Genomic DNA, 21,221 nt, shown 5'->3' on the forward strand with positions numbered 1-21,221 from the left:
ATAAAATATCTGTAAGTCTAACAAATTTATATGAGGAAAACTGCAAAACTGAGGGAAAATATAAAAAAGAACTACATAATGTAGAGATAATTCATGTGTATAGACAGGAAGACTCAATGTTATCAAGATGTCAGTTCTCCAAAACCTGATATATAGATTAACATAATACTAATCAATATAATATTAAGCTATTTTGCAGAAGACAAAGTGATTCTAGGGGCCAGCTCTGTGACACAGTGTATTAAAGCCCTGTCCTGTAGTGCCAGCATCCCATATGGGCGCTGGTTCTAGTACTGGCTGTTCCACTTCTGATCCAGCTCTGTGCTATGGCCTGGAATGCCGGCGCTGCAGGCAGTGGCTTTACCCACTAAGCCATAGCACTAGCCCCAAGAGATCATCCTTATTTCTGCTTGCTTCAGAACAGCTTTGCACATTTTGACTTCAGCTTTCCTGTTCAATTCCCACCTGTTCAATTCCCACCACCACACTTCACAACACAATTCACGTGTCATCTCTGAAGAGAATAAACTACTCCTTCAACTCTACTCTAATATTCTGATCACAATCCTACTACAGCACTTACTACACAACATCAAAGTCACACATGAAGCTCTCCTCTCCTATCCCCTACCCTTCTATTATACTGGAATAACTCAAAGGCTGACTTACATTTATTTATATACCAAGAACATAAACCATATCTACTGTGTTACATACAACCACTATTCATTTAATAAATTATACATTAATTGAAATGAAAACCAGACAACCTTAAAGAAAAATTTAATATCAACTCAAGAATTATCTTTCAAGCTGTGCTAAAGACCTAGAGTTCGCTAACATAAGGTTATACACTGAGTTGGTAGCAGAATGGTATCTATAGTACTATAATGCCGTGCATTCAGTAGCTAAAGGGATCTACCAGAAAGAGGTTATAGCAGGAGGGGAATATATGAAAAGATCAGACTAACTAGATCAGACTAGATTCTAAGAAAAGGTGGCAGCAGCTGGCTCTTTTTTTTTCCCCTGAGAGGCAGAAAGACTTGAAAGACTAGGACTGGTCCAAGCTGAAGTCAGGACCTTGGAACTCAATACAGGTCTCCCAAATGGGTGACAGGAACCCAAACTACTGGAGCCATCACCACTGTCTGCCCAGGGTCCACATTAGCAGGAAACTAGAATGAGAAACCAGCGCTGGAAGTTTAACCCAGGTACGTCCCAATATGGGATGCTGGGATACCAACCAGCATCTAAACCATTAGGTTAAATTTTTTAGTAGCAGTTTTTCAATAACTTCTTTAAGAATTAAAATACAGGGAAAGAGAAGAACAAGTAGAACAGCAGCTCTCTTCCAAAGAAGAAAGCAAAAACAGACTGATAGATACAAGGGTACTTCAGAAAACTCATGGAAAACCAGAATTACTACTACAGTCGACTCTATATGGGTGAAAAAAATAATTTTCGAAGGGATACTTCCGGTGAGAGAAAAATGTCTGCGGCCGTTCAGAACTCATGAGTGAGTGTGGGGAAAAAGCTGAAAAATTCGCTAAAGAAGAAGGTGAAAATAATAGCCAAAGTCATAGCATCGGAGCTGGAAGAGGAGGTGAAAGATGCTTCTGAGAGCGGAGGGTCTGCAGGAAGCTGTAGATCAGAAAAGGGTCATTTTTCTGATGATGAAGCAATAGATGCTGCCAATGAGGATGCTGCTGAGCCCTGTGACAAAGGAAACGAAGATGCCGCAGAGTAGACGGGCTGGGCAGATGCCAGGGCTAAAATCCTCAACAAGAAAACTCCTAAAAGTAAACCCACCATCCTAGTCAAGAATAAAGAACTAGAAAAGGAAAAAGAAAAGTTAAAGCAAGAAAGACTTGAGAGAAGAAAACAGCTTGATATGAAGCAGGCGTGGGAAATGATGTGCAGAGTAAAACCAGATGTCAAAGACAAAGAAGCAGAGAGAAATCTTCAGAGAACTGCAACGGGGGTGTGGTGCAATTATTTAATGCTGTTCAAAAACATCAAAAGAATGTTGATGAAAAGTTTAAAGAAGCTGGAGGCTCTATTAGAAACCATGCTAAGTTGATATCAACTGTTTCTATGATTTGATCAGTGTTCTGAAAGGAATGTATGGAAGTACAAATGAGCAAAGTTCAACTGGGAAGAACTCAAAAGCCAAACAGACTGAAGCGAAATCAGAAGAGGGCCCAGGTTGAACGACCCTATGTGATGATTTCATGATGGGAGCACCTATGAAAGACTGGGACGAGGAAAGTGATGGGCCAGGTAACAGCAGACCAGGATCTGCAAGTGATTCTGACATGTAAAACAAGAGGCAACATGGTTTTCAATCAGTTTATTTTTCCTACAAAGATACTCTATCCTCCAACAGTTTGGGAATTTCTAAGAAAGCCAAAAGACTTACTAGCTTCGATGTTCTCCCTTTACATATAAACTTTGTTAAAATTGTGTTTTCAACTTTTGTATAATTTTAGGCATTGTTTCTCAAAACATTTGCAACAAAAAATATATATGCTTGGTCAGCAAGATTCACATTGCGCCAGTATGGTCAGATGTTTACAGATTGGTCATGTCTGTACTGGGTTGTTTCAGTGTCACCAGTGTTTCTAAACATGCAATGCCAATTCATAAGTAAAATGAACTCTTTGAATTAATATTTCCCTGCCTTCCAATTTAGAGACTATTTGTTTGTAGCTTTTGGGAATTATGGATATTTCTTGTCTGTTTTAGTAAGCTACTGAGAAACCTATGCACAAAATTAATATTTTTTATTTTGTGCAATGAATTTAATTTTAGGTAATCTGATAAATATTTAAAAATACTAGATCTCTACTTTTATATTATTTCCTTTTATGTACTAAGTAATATAAATAAGTACTTAGCATTTACTTTTTAGAATTTTTTTTCATGAAAGATTCATTGAGGTGGAAACTTTCATGTCTATCTTATGCAAGAGACTTGCTTTCTTCAGAAACATATTTGATACGTTCTAATCTCTCTCTTTTTGTCTCCTAAAACATTTGAGTTAGCTTAAATTCTTTTTTTATGGACAACCTAAGCCATGAAATGATGGAGTTAGGTAACAGGTAATTTTGCATGAGAACATTGCATCCGATTTGAGACTTCATTGCATATTGTTTCCTTAAAAGCTATTAAATTGGGTGACTTTTAGCATCAAGCTGTTAAACAAAAAGAGAAATGTGAGACCGTTTAATAATATTCCAAAATTCTTGTGAAACTCAGCCCCAAATCACAGGTTTTTAATGGAATTATTTATTCCCTTTTGCATGAGTTTTATATTCCTTTTGTATGAGTTATTCTTTGAAAATGATCCTTCCCTTTCTCCATCATTTCCATAGTAAAAATAATTCCCTCCTATCCCCCAGCTGTACGTACTTGCATCTGTTATATATTTAAGGGATAATTTTCTCCCAAAACAATGTGCTAAAGCATAGATGTTTATATTTTTAAACCCATTTGAGTGTTACCAGTATTATGTGGCTAACATTTAATTAGTCCATGGCCTGGTATTTGTTATCTTAAAGAAAGGTAGACACCCAAAATATCAAGTGTTTAAAACAGAAAAGCTCAAAATGCATTTCATATTTGCTCCAACTTCTGAACTTCAGTATCTTATTAAATTATAGAACTGCCACTTTGTCACTAATATGAATAAATGTGAACGATATTCCTTAGCGTTAATACAGGAGTGCTCAGTATCTTAATAGATAATATTTCAGTGTAACTAACACATAGGTAATTCGGGGAAAAATGTGTAACACCTAAAAACTTGTTTTTCCACAGGACTAAACTTTATATTTTGTTATTAAACAGTTCCTGGGTCATCATACAAAAGTTTACAAAATTTTTCCTGAATAAATAAAATAAATAAATAAAATTTTCAGTTTTAGATGATACCAGTGGGTATCACTTATATTAGAAGGCTGTGACGCATATATGAAATAATTTTTGTCATATAGATATCTTCTCTAAGTATTTCTGCATCTTGGATATAAAAACGAATATCAAAAGTGTTAAATATAAATCTAAGAGCAAGCCTGTTATTTGAGAAACTGTATCTTTATGTGAATGTTTTGAATAGTCTAACTCTGTCCCTTCTACCCTAAACACTTCACCAGCAATATTATTTTTTGGCATCAGTGAGATAAAAAATTATTTTCAAATCTGTGCATAGTTTTTTCATATTTCATACTTTTCACACATTATGAAAAAATTGGCATCAAAAAATTTATACCTTAAAATTTCGTATTTCCAATTCGGAACTTTATGACATATCCATGAACTGACTTTACAGTTCAGTAGACAATGGGAACATTCCTCTTAAAGGCGTTAGTGTTAACCACATTAATAACCTTTCTATTTCTACACACTGTGATCATTCTATACAGAGCCAGAACAGTGTTTCAGAAAACTGACAGAATTCCCTGTGAGAATATCTCTAGCACCTCAAGACCATGTCTGCCCAAGATAAAAGGACCTTCTTACACAAATGAACCCAAGGAGAAGGAAATCATCATGCCTGGAGTAGAGAGGTTTAGCTGATTATGATGCCTTTGCTAATTCTAAATTTCATTTCAGCATTTGTGAAGTAGGAAAGAGAAAACTTATCCCATATTTCAAGCTTAACTGAAATCTTGAAGCAAAGCTTTTCATTGCTCTCTGGTATATTGGAGCACCAAACCTTCATTTTGGCAAAAATACTAGTTTAATTTTGTGTGTTTAATCTGATCTGAAGCCTAACATAATATACAATGTCTGACATAAAGAATGAATAAAACTTTTACTATAGCTTTGAACCTCAAATGGTATTCCTATAATTCAAACTCAACCCATTTCTAAGTCTGCTTCTGATAACAGAAAAAAATTTCCCCCAAAAATTCTAGCCTATTTAATTTGTGAGTACTTAACTGTTTTTATTCCATATGTTTTAGTTAAGAAATTAATTTCAGCTTATCTCTTGAGGCTCACATTTCTCCCCCCTCACAGAAGCACAGCCCAGAACTGTTATGAATTCCTCTATATCTTCAGACCACACAAAACAGCTTTTATAAAAGCCACTTATTCACATGTAAGAAATCATAATAATTTACCAATTACGAATAAAGAACACATATACAGGAGGAAAGGTAGTTACTACATTTTCAAGGTGACATCATATTAGATAAGTAATGGTGAAAATAAAACATGCTGGAGTGTAACATTTTTAAAAACTCTTCAGGGGTCAGCATATAGCAGGTTAAACATCCTCCACTGACACTGGCATCCCATAGAGGTGCTGGTTTGAGACCCTGCTGCTCTAATCCAGCTCCCTGTTAATGCACCTGGGAAAGCAGCAGCAGATATCCCAAGTACTTGGGCTCCTACATCCATGTGGGAAACCTGGAAGAAGCTCCTGGCTCCTGGCTTCAGCTTGGCCCATCCACAGCCATTGAGGCCATTTGAGGAGTGAACCAGTGGATGGAAGAAGGCAACCTCTTTCTCTGTCTCTCCCTCTCTCTCTCTCTATAACTGCCTTTCAAATAAAATAAAACCTTAAAAAAAAGATTTTCATAAATAAACTCTGAACATAGTCCAGGTTCTATGCAATGTAACAATGATGAAGGAAGTACTTAACTCTATAAGTACTTAATTTCCAGAGTACTTATTCACATTTTACACCAATGTTCTCTATATTTAAGCATACTTAAAACCAGTGAACTTATTTTCAAATGTTCTAATACTACACATATCGGTAACATTAGTAACCAGAAAATTAAGCTCTAACACTTTCGGAGAGTTATGTATTTAACTACTGCTCTCAAAGCACACATGCACTAGTTCTTTCCACCATGATATTGTTCCTTCAGTAAGAAATTTCAAAAGCAAAAGCATAACTGAGAAGAGTGACCTATTCTACTTTTAGACAACTTGAAGTACTCACAGTAAAAAATCATTATCTTAAAACTTCCTTGCCTGTCAAAGGTTTTGCAAAGCTGATTCAACTGGTCAACTAAAACTTCACTCAAGGAGCCAGCACTGTGGCATAGAAGGTTAAGCCTCCATCTGCAGTGCTGGCATCTCATATAGATGCCAGTTCAAGCCTGGGCTGCTACACTTCCAATTCAGCTCCCCAGTTCAGCCAATGCACCTAGAAAAGCAATGGAAGATGGTCCAACTGATTGGACTCCTGCACCCAAGTGTAGATCCTGGAAGAAATTCCTGGCTCCTGGCTTCAAATCTGCCCAGATCCAGCCATTTTGGCAGTCTGGGGAATGAATCAGCAGATAGAAAATCTCTGTCTCTCCTTCAGTCTCTCTTTCTCTCTGCAATTCAAATAAATAAATAAATCTTAAAAAAAAACTTCACTCAAAAAATTTCATGAGTGTTGGCGAAGTAGTTAAACTATTATCTAAGTACTACAATCTCATTTTCACACTACACATCCAAGATAGAAATGGTGAATAGCTAAAGATCACTTTCTACTGAAAGACTGTCTGACATAAATAGGATATAGTCAGTTCAGTATGTAAATATATTACAGTTATACTTCACATAGCTCATCTGAAATCATTTTCACTGGCAGTCTGGAAGACAAACTACTTAGTTGCATTCCAACTTTACCTATTAATTTATAAAAAACAAAAGTCCAGGTCAATGGAACTACAATATAATTGAAATACTATAATTAATAGATGCAATTTTTAACATGGCTCACCAACTGGTTCAAAAGGCCACAAGCAGGAGTTTCACACCTGCAAGAGAACACATGTGATAATCCTCAAAAAATAATATTATGAATATTCTTGTGATATGGGAATTGATCAAGTTGAATGCCAAACTAAGTTTGACCATGTTATTATCCTAAAATGTCTTTTTATGTTTCTTTATTGTTAACATAGAAAGCTGTAAAATTGATAAGACCTTTAACAAAAATAATAAAATATATTTAAAAAATTAACCTACAGATATATTTCACTTAGGCACTTCTCCAAAAAGTTATACAAAACATGTAAAGTTAAATGTATGAGGATATCTTATGGTTGAAATAACTTGCAGAAAAAAATATATATAATATCATGTATGTAAAAACATGCACATGTAAAAATAACTGTATGTGTTTCCACATAAAAGTTGATTTTATAAGATGTAAAAATGTGATGTGAAAGTGAAATGAGATCCAGCAACCTATGTTTTATATTGTATAAGAGAATATAGTCATATGTTAGTTGTATAATTAATGGTTAATAGAGGGGTAGGCATTTGGCCTGGTATTTAAGACCCCAGTTAATATGTCCATGTTCCACATTAGAGTGTCTGGGTTCAATACTGGCTCCTGACTCCAGCTTCTGCTAACAGAGACTCTGGAAAGCAGTGCCACCACATAAGAGACCTGTCTTAAATTTCTGGCTCCTGGCTTTGGCCTGGCCTAGCTCTAGCCATTATGTCATTTAGGGATTAAATCTGCAGATGGTGGCTTGTTCTGTCTCCCTGCCTCTAAAATAAATAAGTAAAATTAAGAAAAGTAAGTTTAAAAATAGGGGGGAAATTGCCAGTACAACCTTACTTTCCCATTTTCTTAATATATAATCTTACAGATGTCTTTTCATTTAAAAAATTCTGTCCCAATAACATAAATACTTATACTTAAGAATATGGGAACTCCTTTCTGAATACTTAAAAAAAATAATACAATTGTAATTTCTAATAAATGTTATTGTTTTGCCACACAAAAACTAACTGAGGAATCTTTGGAACGCTCAAAGAAATTTATGATGGTCTTAGTACTTTAAACACTATTTCATTTTTTAAACAGTTCTGTACTTGAATTACTAGAGACTTCTTCATTTCCTATAGTCTTAATAGCTCAAGATCCTAAAATATGACAGGAATGTTTCAACATTCTTCATGGCTTTAATGGTAATATTTTAATTTTTATTTGATTCTTAACATGTAACACATCTTAAAGGAGTACACAGTAGCAGGTCTCAAATACAGTTTTATATTCATAATGTTTTACAAAATTTAAAAAATCCGAACTGTGAAAAAGCTTTAAAGTTGGAATACAGTCATAAAGTTTCAAGTTTACCATCACCATAAAGAGAAAACCACACTCATTTGAAAATCACAATTACAGGGAAAAGAACAGCAAAGTTAGGCACATGGGGAAGAGAGGACACCACAGAAGTAGGAAAAGTGGAAGAAACAGGCAGAAACATGACGCATCATGTGTGAAAACGATACGTATGTTGAGGTTGGCAAAGGATCAGCAGGACAATGACTTCACTACCTATCACACCTCCCAGAAACACACAGAACCATGAACAAAGCACCAAAATACACACTAGTATCAACATCCAGTCAAAAAGCTCAAAAAGTAAAAATAAGTAGCCAGGAAAAAATTTTAAAATGCAAGGGGTCAGAGGGCACCACAGAAGTCAGCAACTGCATTTCAACTCCACTCCTTCTTAGTATAAGCATAAGAACTGTTCTCTTCCTGAATATTCACCAAATTTTCATACAACATATCTAAGAAAGAGAGAAAACGTGAAGCCTTGTCTTTCCAAAATGAAAACAGACTATTAGAGACAAACAGAAAATCAATAAATATAATTACTCAAGCAGAAATTCATTTAGAGAACTATGATAAGAGATTCTCACAGAACGTTAGTTTACATAGACATAAAAATGTATGCACATGCATGTTTAAGGTAAACTACCATAAAGTCAAGAATACCTGTACAAACCTTCAATAGCAAGACCACTGTTTTGCCTCTAGAGGGCGAACCTGGTCTTCTGGAAAAACTAGACAAGAGAAGTTACTTTCAGATTTTATGAAAAATATAAGATGTCACAACAGCACAGGTTCTTAACCTTCCTTGATTAGCAGTTGCCCTAAATGCATGAGTAACTGTTTCACACTGACCCTAAACCACAAGAAATGTTTCTGTTAATAAGTAGCTATGTCCAAACAATTTGATAATTATATCCTAACAGTAACCATTTATAAAATAACACACATTTTATTTTATTCCTAAATAAATGCAATTAATTGCTGATTAGGCATATATATCTGCTGTATACTGTACAATTTTTTAAACATTGAAATCAGATTCAATACCATCAACCATCATTTCCAGTCCCACACTGAAGTTTTACACAGTATCTTCTTTTTTAACACAACTTAAACCATATTCACAAAGATACGACACTTCAGAAAAAGTATGTTAGCACCACCTAATGTTAAAACTATGTATTACTTATATTTCAAGTTAACAGTGTACACCAAATCTGGAAGCTGCAGAATATTACTGAGTTTGCCACAAAAATCAAAAATACCCCATGGCTTCCCTATGTGTTAGCTTCAGCAGCCCAGAGAATGGGGCACACAGTTTCCAAATCACTGCACCATAGTTTTAAGTCCCAGAGAGCATTTAAACTATTTTAATTACTTATAAGTAAAATTAACTACAATAAAGTTTTTAGAGATCTCAATATTGGCTTCCTGTATTACTTGGGAGACCAGTTTTTCTTTCAAGCAATAAAAGGAACACTAAAGGAATGCTACTAAATCCTTAAAAGATGTTTTTTCCAACTTGAATGATAATTATTGCCTACATATGATGATTTTAATAAACATGAGTTGCATTAAATCTAAATTATAATTGGGAAGGGGAAAAAAGGAAATTTACTGTATCCTCTCTCAGCAACAATTTCTTCGAACTTCAAGTCACTAACAATCAATCCAGTCTTACCACTTTCCAGTCTCACTGATTTAATACTAAGGAGCGTAAGTTCAGGAGTCATATAAGATCTGAAAGTCTTAAGAACTCAAGAGTATGGATTTTAATAAGGATAACAGAAGAACTGGCTTCCAAGTTACTAGAAATATTGTGTACTAACTCTTCTCAATTACAAATTCCCTAGTTTAGACAGAACACCAGAAAATCAACAACGGAAACGATTCAGCCTCATAATTTACTCAGTTTTTGCCTTTTCCTCTTTCACTATTCACAACTATAAATATTGATGAAAACTGTGCCATTAACAAATGCTATCAAATTCAAGTTCAACTAGAAGTCAAAATATGTGGTATGTACTTTAAGTGGTTTTTTAAGCTAACCAAAGAATAACTGGAAAACAGAATCAATGTTATATCGCTTTAAAGCATTTTTACAAGCATAAAAGAAAATAGAAAACACTGTGCTGTTTTAAAAACAAATTTAAGAAGGTTTCTATAAATAGTTACAATCCAAAAAGTATACATCTAGAAAAACAAGAATGTAGATGAATATAGCTAACTATCAAGAAAAGAATGCTTGGAAAGGCAGCACAAACTACATGGCCATTTTAGTACTTACCTGTTGAATGATTTTGGAAGTTTTCTGAAGATTCTCTCTGGGAGGGACTTTACCAAATAATTTCCAACCAGGAGCACTAGGGACAACTGATTTGAGTTCCTTAGTCCTTTTTGGAAAAAGGTTTCTGAAACAAAAAATTACATGAATGTGTTTTTTGCAACCCGGGAACTATTTAGTAATTTTTAAAATATGTTTATTCCTAACGCAAATATAAAATACTTGTAAATAACATTCCTACTTATACTACTATTATTGTGGTTATTAACAAGACACAATAGTATCTGGCTTTATAGAAAGGTTGTAGAAGAATTATCATTAGAAATAAATAACAAGGGACCGGAGCTGTGGTGTAGCAGGTAAAGCCGCCAACTGCAGTGCCAGCATCCCATATGGCTGCCAATTTGAGTTCCAGCTGCTCCACTTCCCATCCAGCTCTCTGCTATGGACTGGGAAAGTAGAAGATGGCCCAAGTCCTTGGGCTCTTGCATCTTCGTGGCAGACCCGGAAGAGGCTCCTGGCTCCTGGCTTTAGATTGGCGCAGCTCTGGCGTTGTGGCCAGTTGGGGAATGAACCAGTGGATGAAGACCTCTCTCTCTCTCTCTCTCTGCCTCTCTTTCTCTCTCTGTGTAACTCTGACTTTCAAATAAATAAATAAGTCTAAAGGAAGGAAGCAAGCAAGGAAAGAGGGAGGGAGGGAGGGAGGGAGAAATGACAGCCATAACCAAATAAAATAAAAATGTTTGCTTTGAATTTATGACTAATGTCCTTGGCAATAAAAGCTGAGAATCCAGAGTAGGAATTGTGGCACACCAGGTTAAGCTACTGCTTGCGATGCCCGAAACCCCTATCAAAGTGTCAGTTCAAATCCCCACTCCTCTGCTTCTGATTCAGCTTCCTGCAAATGGACTTAGGAAAGCAGTGGATGATGGATCAAGTAATTAGGTTCCTGCCACTCACATGGAAGACCCAGATGGATTTCCTGCCTCCTGGCTTGGGTCTGGCCCAGACCTGGTTTTTGTGGACAATTGGGAAGAAGACTGGTAGATGAAAGAGAACTCTCTCCCTCTCTCGATTATGCTTGTTCTCACTCTGCCTTTCAAGTAGATGAAAATAAATGAGGGGCCGGCGCTGTGGCGTAGGAGGTTAAGCATCTGCCTACAACACCAACATCCCATATGGGCGCTGGTTCAAGACTTGGCTGTTCTGTTTCCAATCCAGCTCTCTGCTGATGGCCTGGGAAAACAGTAGAAGATGACCCAAGTGTTTGGGCTCCTGCACCCACATGGGAGACCAGGAAGAAGCTCCTGGCTCCTGGTTTCAGAATGGCCCAGCTTTGGCTGTTGCGGTCATTTGGGGAGTGAGCCAGTGGATGGAAGACCTCTCTCTCTATTTCAATATCTCTCTCTGTAACACTGCTTCTCAAGTAAATAAATAAATCTTAAAAAAATGAAATGAATAAATAAACTTTGTTTTTAAAGCTCAGAATTTGAGAACAAAAAGAATCTATTAAAATAGTTAAAGGCCGGCACCGCAGCTCACTAGGCTAATCCTCCACCTGCGGTGCCGGCACACCAGGTTCTAGTCCCGGTCAGGGTGCCAGATTCTGTCCCGGTTCCTCCTCTTCCAGTCCAGCTCTCTGCTGTGGCCCCAGAGTGCAGTGGAGGATGGCCCAAGTCCTTGGGCCCTGTACCCGCATGGGAGACCAGGAGAAGCACCTGGCTCCTGGCTTAGGGAGCCATTTGGGGAGTGAACCAGAGGGTAGAAGAGCTCTTTTTGTCTCTCCCTGTTTCAGTCTGACTTTCAAATAAAATAAAAGCCTGTCAAAAAAAAAAAAAAAGAATATATAACCAAAGAAAAAAGTATCTCAATGAAAAGCCTGAAAGAACAAGTATCGAGAATTGTTATGTATTAGCTCCATGTTCTAACCAATAACATTAAGTACCTATCTATTTGCAAACATAAGCAAGCATCATATTCAAAACAGGTATTCAGGGTGGGTGTTTGACCCAGCAGTTAAGACACAGATTGACATGTCATCATACAATGTCAAACACCAAACACCAAACCCAAGACTCTATCATATAAATATATAAATATATATTAAAAGTATAGTATATTGATAATAAGGAAATGTTCTTCTTTACATATTTATCTTTTGAAAGGCAGAATGACACAGAGATAGAGAGGGAGTGTTGAAACAGATACAACAGCAAGAAAATATAAGATACTTGGGAATAAACCTAACTGAAGTTTTTTATAAAAAAATGTTTTATTTATTTGAATGGCAGAGTTACAGAGAGACAGAGGGAGAAACAGAGAGAGAAACGGCTTCCATCCTCTGGTTTACTCTGCAAATGGCGACAACAACCAGGGCAGGCTAAAGCCAGGAACCAGGAGCTTCTTTCACATCTTCCACGTGGATGCAGGGGCTCAAGCACTTAAGCCACTTCCACTGCTTTCCCAGACAAATCTGCAGGGAACTGGATCAGAAGCAGAGCAGGGGCTGGCGCTGTGGCATAGTAGGTTAATCCTCCACCTACAGCATTGGCATCCCATATGGACACTGGTTCGATCCAGCTCTCTGTTATGGCCTGGAAAAGCAGTCGAAGATGACCCAAGTTCTTGGGTTCCTGCACCCGCATGGGAGACCTGAAAGAACCTCCTAGCTCCTGGCTTCGGATCAGTGCAGCTCTGGCTGTTGAGGCCATTTGGGGAATGAACCAGTGGAAAGATCTTTTTCTTTGACTCCTCTCCCTCTCACTGCTCTCACTGTCTGTAACTCTACCTCTCAAATAAATAAATAAAATCTTTAAAAAAAAATAAGAAGTGGAGCAGCCGGTACTCAAACCAGGCCACATGGGATGCCAGCATTGCAGTTGACAGCTTATTCCATTACACTTACAGCATCAGCCCTAATTAGCAGGGAGCTGGAATGGAAGTAGAGCAGCTGAGACTCCGATTGGCACCAATATGTGACACTGGCACCACAGAAAGCAGCTTTACCCGCTACACCATAGCACTGGCCAGAAAGCTCACTATTACAGAAAGGAAATCACTCTCATAAAAATGTTCATTCTCCTCAAATTTACCCATATATTCCATGCAATTCCCATTAAAAGCCCAACAATATTTTGAGGAACTTGAAGGAAAAAAACCCCTAAAATTTATATTAAAATATCAAGAATAATCAAGACGCTTTGAAGATGAACAAAGTTAGGCTGAGTTAGTTGCACTATCAGAAACTCAGATTTACCATAAGTATGGTAAAAGTCAGGAATAAAGAAATCAATCAAGGGACTGGCACTGTGGCACAGAGGGTAAAGCCACTGCCTGCAGTGCCGGCATCCCATACGGGTGCCGCTTCAGGTCCCTGCTACTCCACTTCAAATCCAGCTCTCTGCTATGGCTTGGGAAAGCAGAAGATGGCCCAAGTGCTTGGTTCCCTGCACCCGCATGGGAAACCCAGAAGAAGCTCCTGACTTCAGATCAGCACAGCTCCAGCCATTACAGCCATTTGAGGAGTGAACCAGCAGATGGAAGACTTTCTTTCTTTCTCTCTCTCTCTCTCTCCCTCTCTCTGATTCTGTCTCTGTAACTCTGCCTTTCAAATAAATGAATCCTTTTTAAAAAAGAAATTAATCAAAAGAAAAAGAATACTCTCTCAGAAACAACTTCAAGCATAAATAGAAACAGAACACACTGCAGATCAATGAGGAAAAAATAGATCATTTAATAAATAGTGCTAGCAACTTTGGTTATCAATGTTAAGTAAAAATGAAATTGGATCCTTACTGCATACCACACATAGGAGTCAGTTGCCAATGAATTAAACAGTTATAAAAGGTAAGCTCTAGGGCTGGCGCTGTGGCATAACAGGTAAAGATGCCATCTGCGGTGCCAGCATCCCAAGTGGGTGCTGGTTTGAGTCCCAGATGCTCCGTTTCCAATCCAGCTCTCTGCCGTGGCCTGGGAGAGCAGTGGAAGGTGGCCCAGACGTTTGGGCCCCTGCACCCACGTGGGAGATCCGGAAAAGGCTCCTAGCTCCTGGCTCCAGATAGGCCCAGCTCTAGCCATTGCGGCCATTTGGGGAGTGAACCAGCGGATGGAAGATTCTTTCTCTCTCTCTTCTCTTCTATCTATAGCTCTGCCTTTCAAATAAATCAATCAATCTTTTTAAAAAAAAGGTAAGCCTTTAAAAAAAATTTATTTATTTATTTGAAAGCCAGAGTTACAGTTAAAGAGAACAAGAGGGAGAAGCAGAGAGATCTTCCATCTTCTGGTTCATTCCCAAAACAGCCACCCTGGCCAGGCCAAAGCCAGGAGCCAGGAACTTCATCTGGGTCTCCCCAGGTCTACCCTTCTATGTGGGTACAGGGGCCCAAGCAGTTGGGCCATATTCAGCTGCCTACTAGGCCATTAGCAGGGAACTGGATTGGCTGTGGAGCAGCCAGGACTCAAACCAGAGTCCATATGGGATGCTGGTGCTGGCTACAAAGGTAAATTTTTAAAGTTTAGAAAGACACACAGGAGAGGCTGGCATTGTGCAAAAGAAGGTTAAGCCACCACCTGCAATGCTTGCTTCCCAAAGCATTGGTTCAAGTCCCAACTGCTCACTCCCCATCCAACTCTCTGCTAATCCACCTGGGAAAGCAGCAGTTTGCCCATGTGCTTGGCTCCCTACCACCCACATTTAAGACCCAGGCAGAGGTCCTGGCTCCTAGTTCCGGCCTAGACCAGCCCCAGCAGTTACAGCTATTTGGAAAGTAAAGCCAGGAGCCAGGAACTCCATCCTGTCTCCCATGTGGGTGGCAGGGGCTCAAGTATTTGGGTCATCTTCCGCTGCCTTCCCAGGTGCATTACTGAAAGCTGGATTGGAGGCAGAGCAGCCAGGTTTCAAACTGGCTCTCCAATAACAGCTGTCATTATTGCAAGTGGTGGCTTAACCTGCTGCGCCACAATGCTGTCCCCAGCATTAATGGCTTAAAACTTGATGAAGTCACAAGAATTAAAGATTTTTGTTCAAAGAACAGAAAAGACACAAATTTGGAGGAGCAATTCCAACACATATTAAAAAAATGTAAGTACAGGTTAAGCATTTCTAATTCAAAATCTGAAATCCAAAAATCTCCAAAATTGGGAACTATTCAAGTGCCCAAAAAGTTTTCAACTTGGGAGCATTTCAGATTTTGGATTTCTGGCTTAGAAATACTCAACCAATAAAGTCTATGCAAATATTCCAAATCCAAAAAACTCCAAAATCTGAAATTCTTCTGGTCCTGAGCATTTCAGATAAAGAATTGGCAACCTGTGTACAGAAAATATAAAGACCACAAACTAATCGCTTTCATAAAAGGCAGCAATGAAAAATAAAAGGTATTAAAAAGTTTTATACAAGGAGGGAAAGCAAATGGCAAATAAAGACAAAGATATTAAACTAGAATAATGTTTTACATATATTGAACCAGAAAAAACTCAGACAACTGACAATAACAAGCTTAGAGAGAAGACCACTGTGAGAAATTTGCATTGCTTTGATCACACTTGTTTCCAGCTCATACAGCTGAACAGCTGCGTACTCTACCATCTAGCAATTACACTTCTAGTTACAAGCCCCAGAGAAAATCTTGGACATGTGCACTTGAAGATGTTCTAGGCACTATTGTTTAAAAGACCAAAAACCTCTCACAATCCAAAAATTTACTGACAAAAGAATAGAAAACTTCAATTGTAGTATATCCTTAAATGTAATAGTATTCCACAGGGAAGATGAACCATCAAGCAAACTTCAGAGAATTTCAGATTTAGGATTTTCAGATTAGGAATGCTTAATCTGAAACTGATTAAAGCTATTCAAAGATTTTTGTATTTTTAATCCACAGTTAAGGAGCTATAAATTTGCCTCTTCCTGCACTGTGTTGGGTATCTACATTTGCCACAATATTAAGTATACTTCTTTGGTCCAAAGTTGGTAAACATTTCAGATTTTAAGCACTCTTCTTAGAATCAATTCCAGAACATCTACTACATCTACTAAAAATCTGTCTCATTTATCATTTTGAAGTAGTTACTGGGTCAGAAGCCTTTATACTATTTGTATTATTTTTATTAATTGGGGGGAAAGTCTATAATGTACTATCCCTTTTTTTTAAGCTACTACCAACTCCAATTACTGACCAGAACTATGAATAGCTGATACATGAGGGCAGAAAGACAGTATTTCATTCTTTATACCAAAAATTCAGCATTATACATACAATTAATTAAATTTAAATTCAAATAATTTAATTGAATTTAAGTTGAAGATAACCAGAAAAGTACTTAAGGAATTTTTTTGCAAACTCAGCATTGCTTTGAATAATGTGATCTTAGAAAAGAGACATAATAGACTGAGAAGATCACAAGTGTAAGAAGAAGTTATACCAAAGGACAGTAACACTCACAGATCAGAAAAGACTTCATGTGCAATTTTATAAGGAGCCATTTGGGTTGGTTATGTCTCTAAAATTTTACCTATAATTAGATAATGTAATCTCTAAGAAATATATTCTCATGAAAAACTAAAGGTTATATATTTCAATACTGTGCAAAAGACATCTTTAAGTCACAAAGTTTTTTTTTGTTGTTGTTATTTAGTAAAAAATTGTATGTACTTAGGTTATTCAGAATGTCAACAAAACAGCTGTAACTTTTTTTGCAATCACACAGAGTGTATTCAGTTAACAGAACAATGGTTTTGTATAAGCGGCATCAGAGACAAAGAAACAACTGAAGATAAAAAAAAAAAAACTACCATCTCCATATATATGTAATTTGTGCTGTGTATCAACCAGAATCTGCTTTAAATTTCCATTGCAGCTTACAATCCTCAAACTGTCCCAGGCAAGGTTAGCAGATACAGAAAATACCACCAGGACAGGGCTATTCAAAGACAGATTTAATAGTATATTAACTATTAAAAAAAGATACTATATATAGTTTAAAAACAAATCTTACACAGCCTTACATTTCAATTTTTTTGTTGTTTTTGTTTAAAAGGAGTTTTGTACAGGGGAGTTAGATGCGTTATAGACAAGAAAAAAAACAAAAAACAGCCAGACACAATTTATTCATCATCTTCCTTTTCTTTCTTGCTGTTTTCAGCCTTGAGACGTCCTTTTATATTCATTGAGCTTTCCTTGGTACGCAGCAATATCCTGTTCTTTGTTTTTTGTTTTTTTTTTTTTATGTTTATTTATGTATTTGAAAGTCAGAGTTACAGAGAGAAGGGGAGACACACAAAAAGAAAGGGATCTTCCATTTGCCAGTACATTCCCCAGATAGCTACAATCGCCAGGGCTGGGCCTGGCCAATGCTAGGAGCTTCTTTCAGGTCTCCCACAAGGGTGGCAGAGGCCATCTTCTGCTGCTTTTCCTAGGCCATTAGCTGGGAGCAAGACAGGAAGCAAAGCAGCAAGAACACCAACTGGCATTCCAGGCATCACAGGCAGACACCATAACATCCATCCCTCTGTTTCGCAGTTTTCCTTCAGTTCAGCAACCATCTTTTCATCAGGCTGCTTGTCATCTGCAGCACTGATATTCCACATCTCTTCAGTTTCTTTGCAACATCGCTAATGGATAGGCCAAGATGTTCTCCTTTGGTGGTCTGAGGGCAAAATACTCAGAACAGAAAAAGAAAAAGGCCCAAGGAGGCCTTTTATGTGCACTGGTATCCCGGAACTGCTTTCATTTCCCCTTCAGGAGGGATATAGGATTTCATTTCTCTTTGACAACCTGCTCTATCCACCTTTGTCATGTCTTCATATTTTCCCCTCTCTAAGCACTTCTTAGAAAACTATGAATACAAGCCAGAGATATGGTGTGGCGGGTTAAGCTGCTGCCTGCAGTGCTGGCATCGCATATGGACGATGGTTCTCTTCCTGGCTGCTCCACTTCTGAACTGGCTCCCTGCTAATGTGCCTGGGAAAGCAGCGAAGATGGCACAAGTGCTTGGGCCTGTGCACAAACTTGGGAGACCCAGAAGAAACTCCTTACTTCGGCCTGGCCCAGCCCTGGCTGTTGTGGACATTTGGGGAGTGAACCAGCAGATGAAAGATCTCTCTCTGTCTCTCTCTAAACTCTGCCTTTCACATAAATAAAATAAATCTCTTAAAAAAAAAAAAAAGCCGGCGCCGTGGCTCAATAGGCTAATCCTCCACCTTGCGGCGCCGGCACACCGGGTTCTAGTCCCGGTTGGGGCGCCGGATTCTGTCCCGGTTGCCCCTCTTCCAGGCCAGCTCTCTGCTATGGCCAGGGAGTGCAGTGGAGGATGGCCCAGGTGCTTGGGCCCTGCACCCCATGGGAGACCAGGAAAAGCACCTGGCTCCTGGCTCCTGCCAGGATCAGCGCGGTGCGCCGGCTGCAGCGGCGGCCATTGGAGGGTGAACCAACGGCAAAAGGAAGACCTTTCTCTCTCTGTCTCTCTCTCTCACTGTCCACTCTGCCTGTCAAAAAAAAAAAAAAAAAAAAAAAAAAAAAAAAAAAAAAGATAACTATGAGAAATTGACAGAAGCATCTGGGTGCTGCTTCTTGGGCTCCTCCAAGCAAGTCTGCACAAAGAATGAGTATGATGACATTTCATTAATCGGCCTCTTAGGATCTTTTTTGCCTGTTTTTAGTTATTTTTCCTCATTGAGACACACAGTTGCCTGTGGGGAGCAACTCGGACTAGACTAAGTTACTGGAATTAAGACTTATTCTATGCATCTGCTCTCCCACAATATGGCGCTGGGAGAGGAGAAAACAGCTTCTACGCAGCTGCCTCTTGCCAACTTGAGTGATGACCTCCAGGAGCTGATCCTGCTCCTGATTGGAGGAGAGCAGCGTACTCGGCGTGTGGGCAGCCGAGTTAGGATTGGCGGAGGAGGACTATAAAGGAGGAGAGAGACAACATGCACCAGGAACATCTAAGGGGAACATCTATCTGAAGGAACACCTGTGCAGCTCCCGAGAGAGCCGGCCGGCGGTGTGCCGCTCCCCCGCGGAAGTGGGGAAAGTGGCAGGGGGAACCGCCCTTCCACGGAGGTGGAAGGGATGGTAGCCAACCCGGGAAGAACCAGCAGCAAACCCGGGGAGGGCAGAGCAGACAAAAGAACAGCGCAGGGTCCTGTGTTGCTCCTCCGCGAAGAGGGGGAGCGACATAATGGTGCCGTGACTCGGATATGAAGCCTAGGCAGGGTTTAGTGTCGTTCCTCCATGAAGAGGGGGAGCGACAGTCGCCTAGTGCCCATCCAGCTCTCAATTGCCCCAGTGTTGCCTCTATGTCACAAAACTTTTTAAAAAAAAAATCACACCTGGTGGGGTCAGTGCTATGGCGTAGCAGGTAAAGCTGCCACCTGCACTGCCAGCACCCCATATGGGCACCAGATCAAGTTCTGGCTGTTCCACTTCCCATCTGGCTCTTTGCTATGTATGACCTGAGAAAGCAGCAGAAGATGGCCCAAGCACTTGGGCCCCCACACCAATGTGAGAGACCCAGAAAAAGCTCCTGGCTCCTGGCTTCAGAATGGCCCAGCTCCAGACATTACAACCATCTGGGGAATGAACCAGCAGATAGAAGACCTCTCTTTCTCTCTCTGCTTCTGCCTCTCTGTAACTCTGCCTTTCAAATAAATAAAATAAATCTTTAAAAAAATCATATCTGAAACCAGTGCTGTGGCATAGCAGGTTAAACAACTGCCTGCAGCTCTGGCATCCCATATGAGTGCCATTTTGAGTCCCAGCTGCTCCACTTCTGATCCAGCTCCCTGATAATACACCTGGGAAAGCAGCAGAGAATGGCCCAAGTACTCACTTGGACCCCTGCACCCAAGTGGAAGAAGTAGAAGATCCTGGCTCCTTCCTGGCCCAGCCCGGGCTGTTGGTGTCATTTGGGGAGTGAATTAGAAGATGGAAGATATCTCTCTCTCTCTCGCTCTCTCTCCATCTCCTCTCTCTCTCTAACTCTGCCTTTCAAATAAATAAAATAAAATCTTTTTTAAAAAAATAACAACTAAACTACCAAATACACAGGAATCTTAGAATAGGACTATTAGACATTATCATTTATCACGTCGAAATATGTATTCAAAATACAGTTAAAACAAAAGAAATTATATTAAAACATAGATGAAATAGGCTCCTACTGTACAGACTAAGAAGAGAATCACCACCTTATTAAATCGTGAGAGCCTGGACCAGTGCTGTTGAGTAGTAGATTAAGCCTCTGCCTGAGGCACCAGTATATTATATGGACACCAGTTGGAGTTTCGGCTGCTCTACTTCCCATCCAGCTCTCTGCTGATGCCCTGGGAAAGCAGTGCAAGATGGCCCAAGTGCTTGGGCCCCTGCACCTACATGGGAGACTAGGAAGAGGCTCCTGGCTCCGGATCTGCCCAGCTCTATCACTGCAGCCATTGGGGACTGAACCAGCAAATGGAAGATTTTCTTTCTCTCTCTCTCTCTCTCTCTCTATCTCTATCTCTATCTCTCCTTCTCTCTGTCTATAACTCTGCCTCTCAAATAAATAAATAAATCTTTAAAAGAAAAAAAAAGGTGAGGGGCAGGTGTTTGACATAGCATGTTTCTTTCTTTCTCTCTCTCTCTCTCTCTCTATCTCTCTATCTCTCCTTCTCTCTGTCTATAACTCTGCCTCTCAAATAAATAAATAAATCTTTAAAAGAAAAAAAAAAGGTGAGGGGCAGGTGTTTGACATAGCAGTTGATACACTGCATCTCAGATAGGACTCCCTAGATTTGATTCCTGGCTCTGCTACCAAATCCAGCTTCCTGCTAATACACATCCTGGGTAGCAACAGATAAAGGAAGGAGTT

General features: G+C 39.0%; 1 protein-coding gene and 1 pseudogene across 8 annotated transcripts in view; one reads left to right on the top strand and one right to left on the bottom strand.

Annotated features, from left to right (window-relative positions):
- Positions 1–21,221, bottom strand: part of TBC1D12 (TBC1 domain family member 12) — a 131,632-nt gene that overhangs the window by 72,186 nt on the left and 38,225 nt on the right. For 2 of the 8 annotated variants that reach the window (XM_070057575.1, XM_051823428.2), the window contains exons 2-3: positions 10,374–10,497; positions 6,731–6,767 (exon numbers count right to left, since the gene is read on the bottom strand). The exons of 2 other annotated variants lie outside the window; for them this stretch is intronic. Coding sequence is in view for 2 of the 6 variants with exons in the window: in XM_051823424.2 (XP_051679384.2) it covers positions 10,374–10,497 (124 nt within the window). In the remaining 4 variants the exon portion in view is untranslated. Of the gene's footprint in view, positions 1–6,730; positions 6,768–8,749; positions 8,818–10,373; positions 10,498–21,221 lie in introns of all 8 variants that reach the window. 4 more of the 8 variants (XM_070057574.1, XM_070057573.1, XM_051823425.2 and 1 more) reach the window with 4 other exon arrangements.
- LOC100348679 (RRP15-like protein pseudogene) lies at positions 1,490–2,365 on the top strand (annotated as a pseudogene).

Source organism: Oryctolagus cuniculus, chromosome 15 (genome assembly GCF_964237555.1).
Source record: "Oryctolagus cuniculus chromosome 15, mOryCun1.1, whole genome shotgun sequence".
NCBI lineage: Eukaryota > Metazoa > Chordata > Mammalia > Lagomorpha > Leporidae > Oryctolagus > Oryctolagus cuniculus.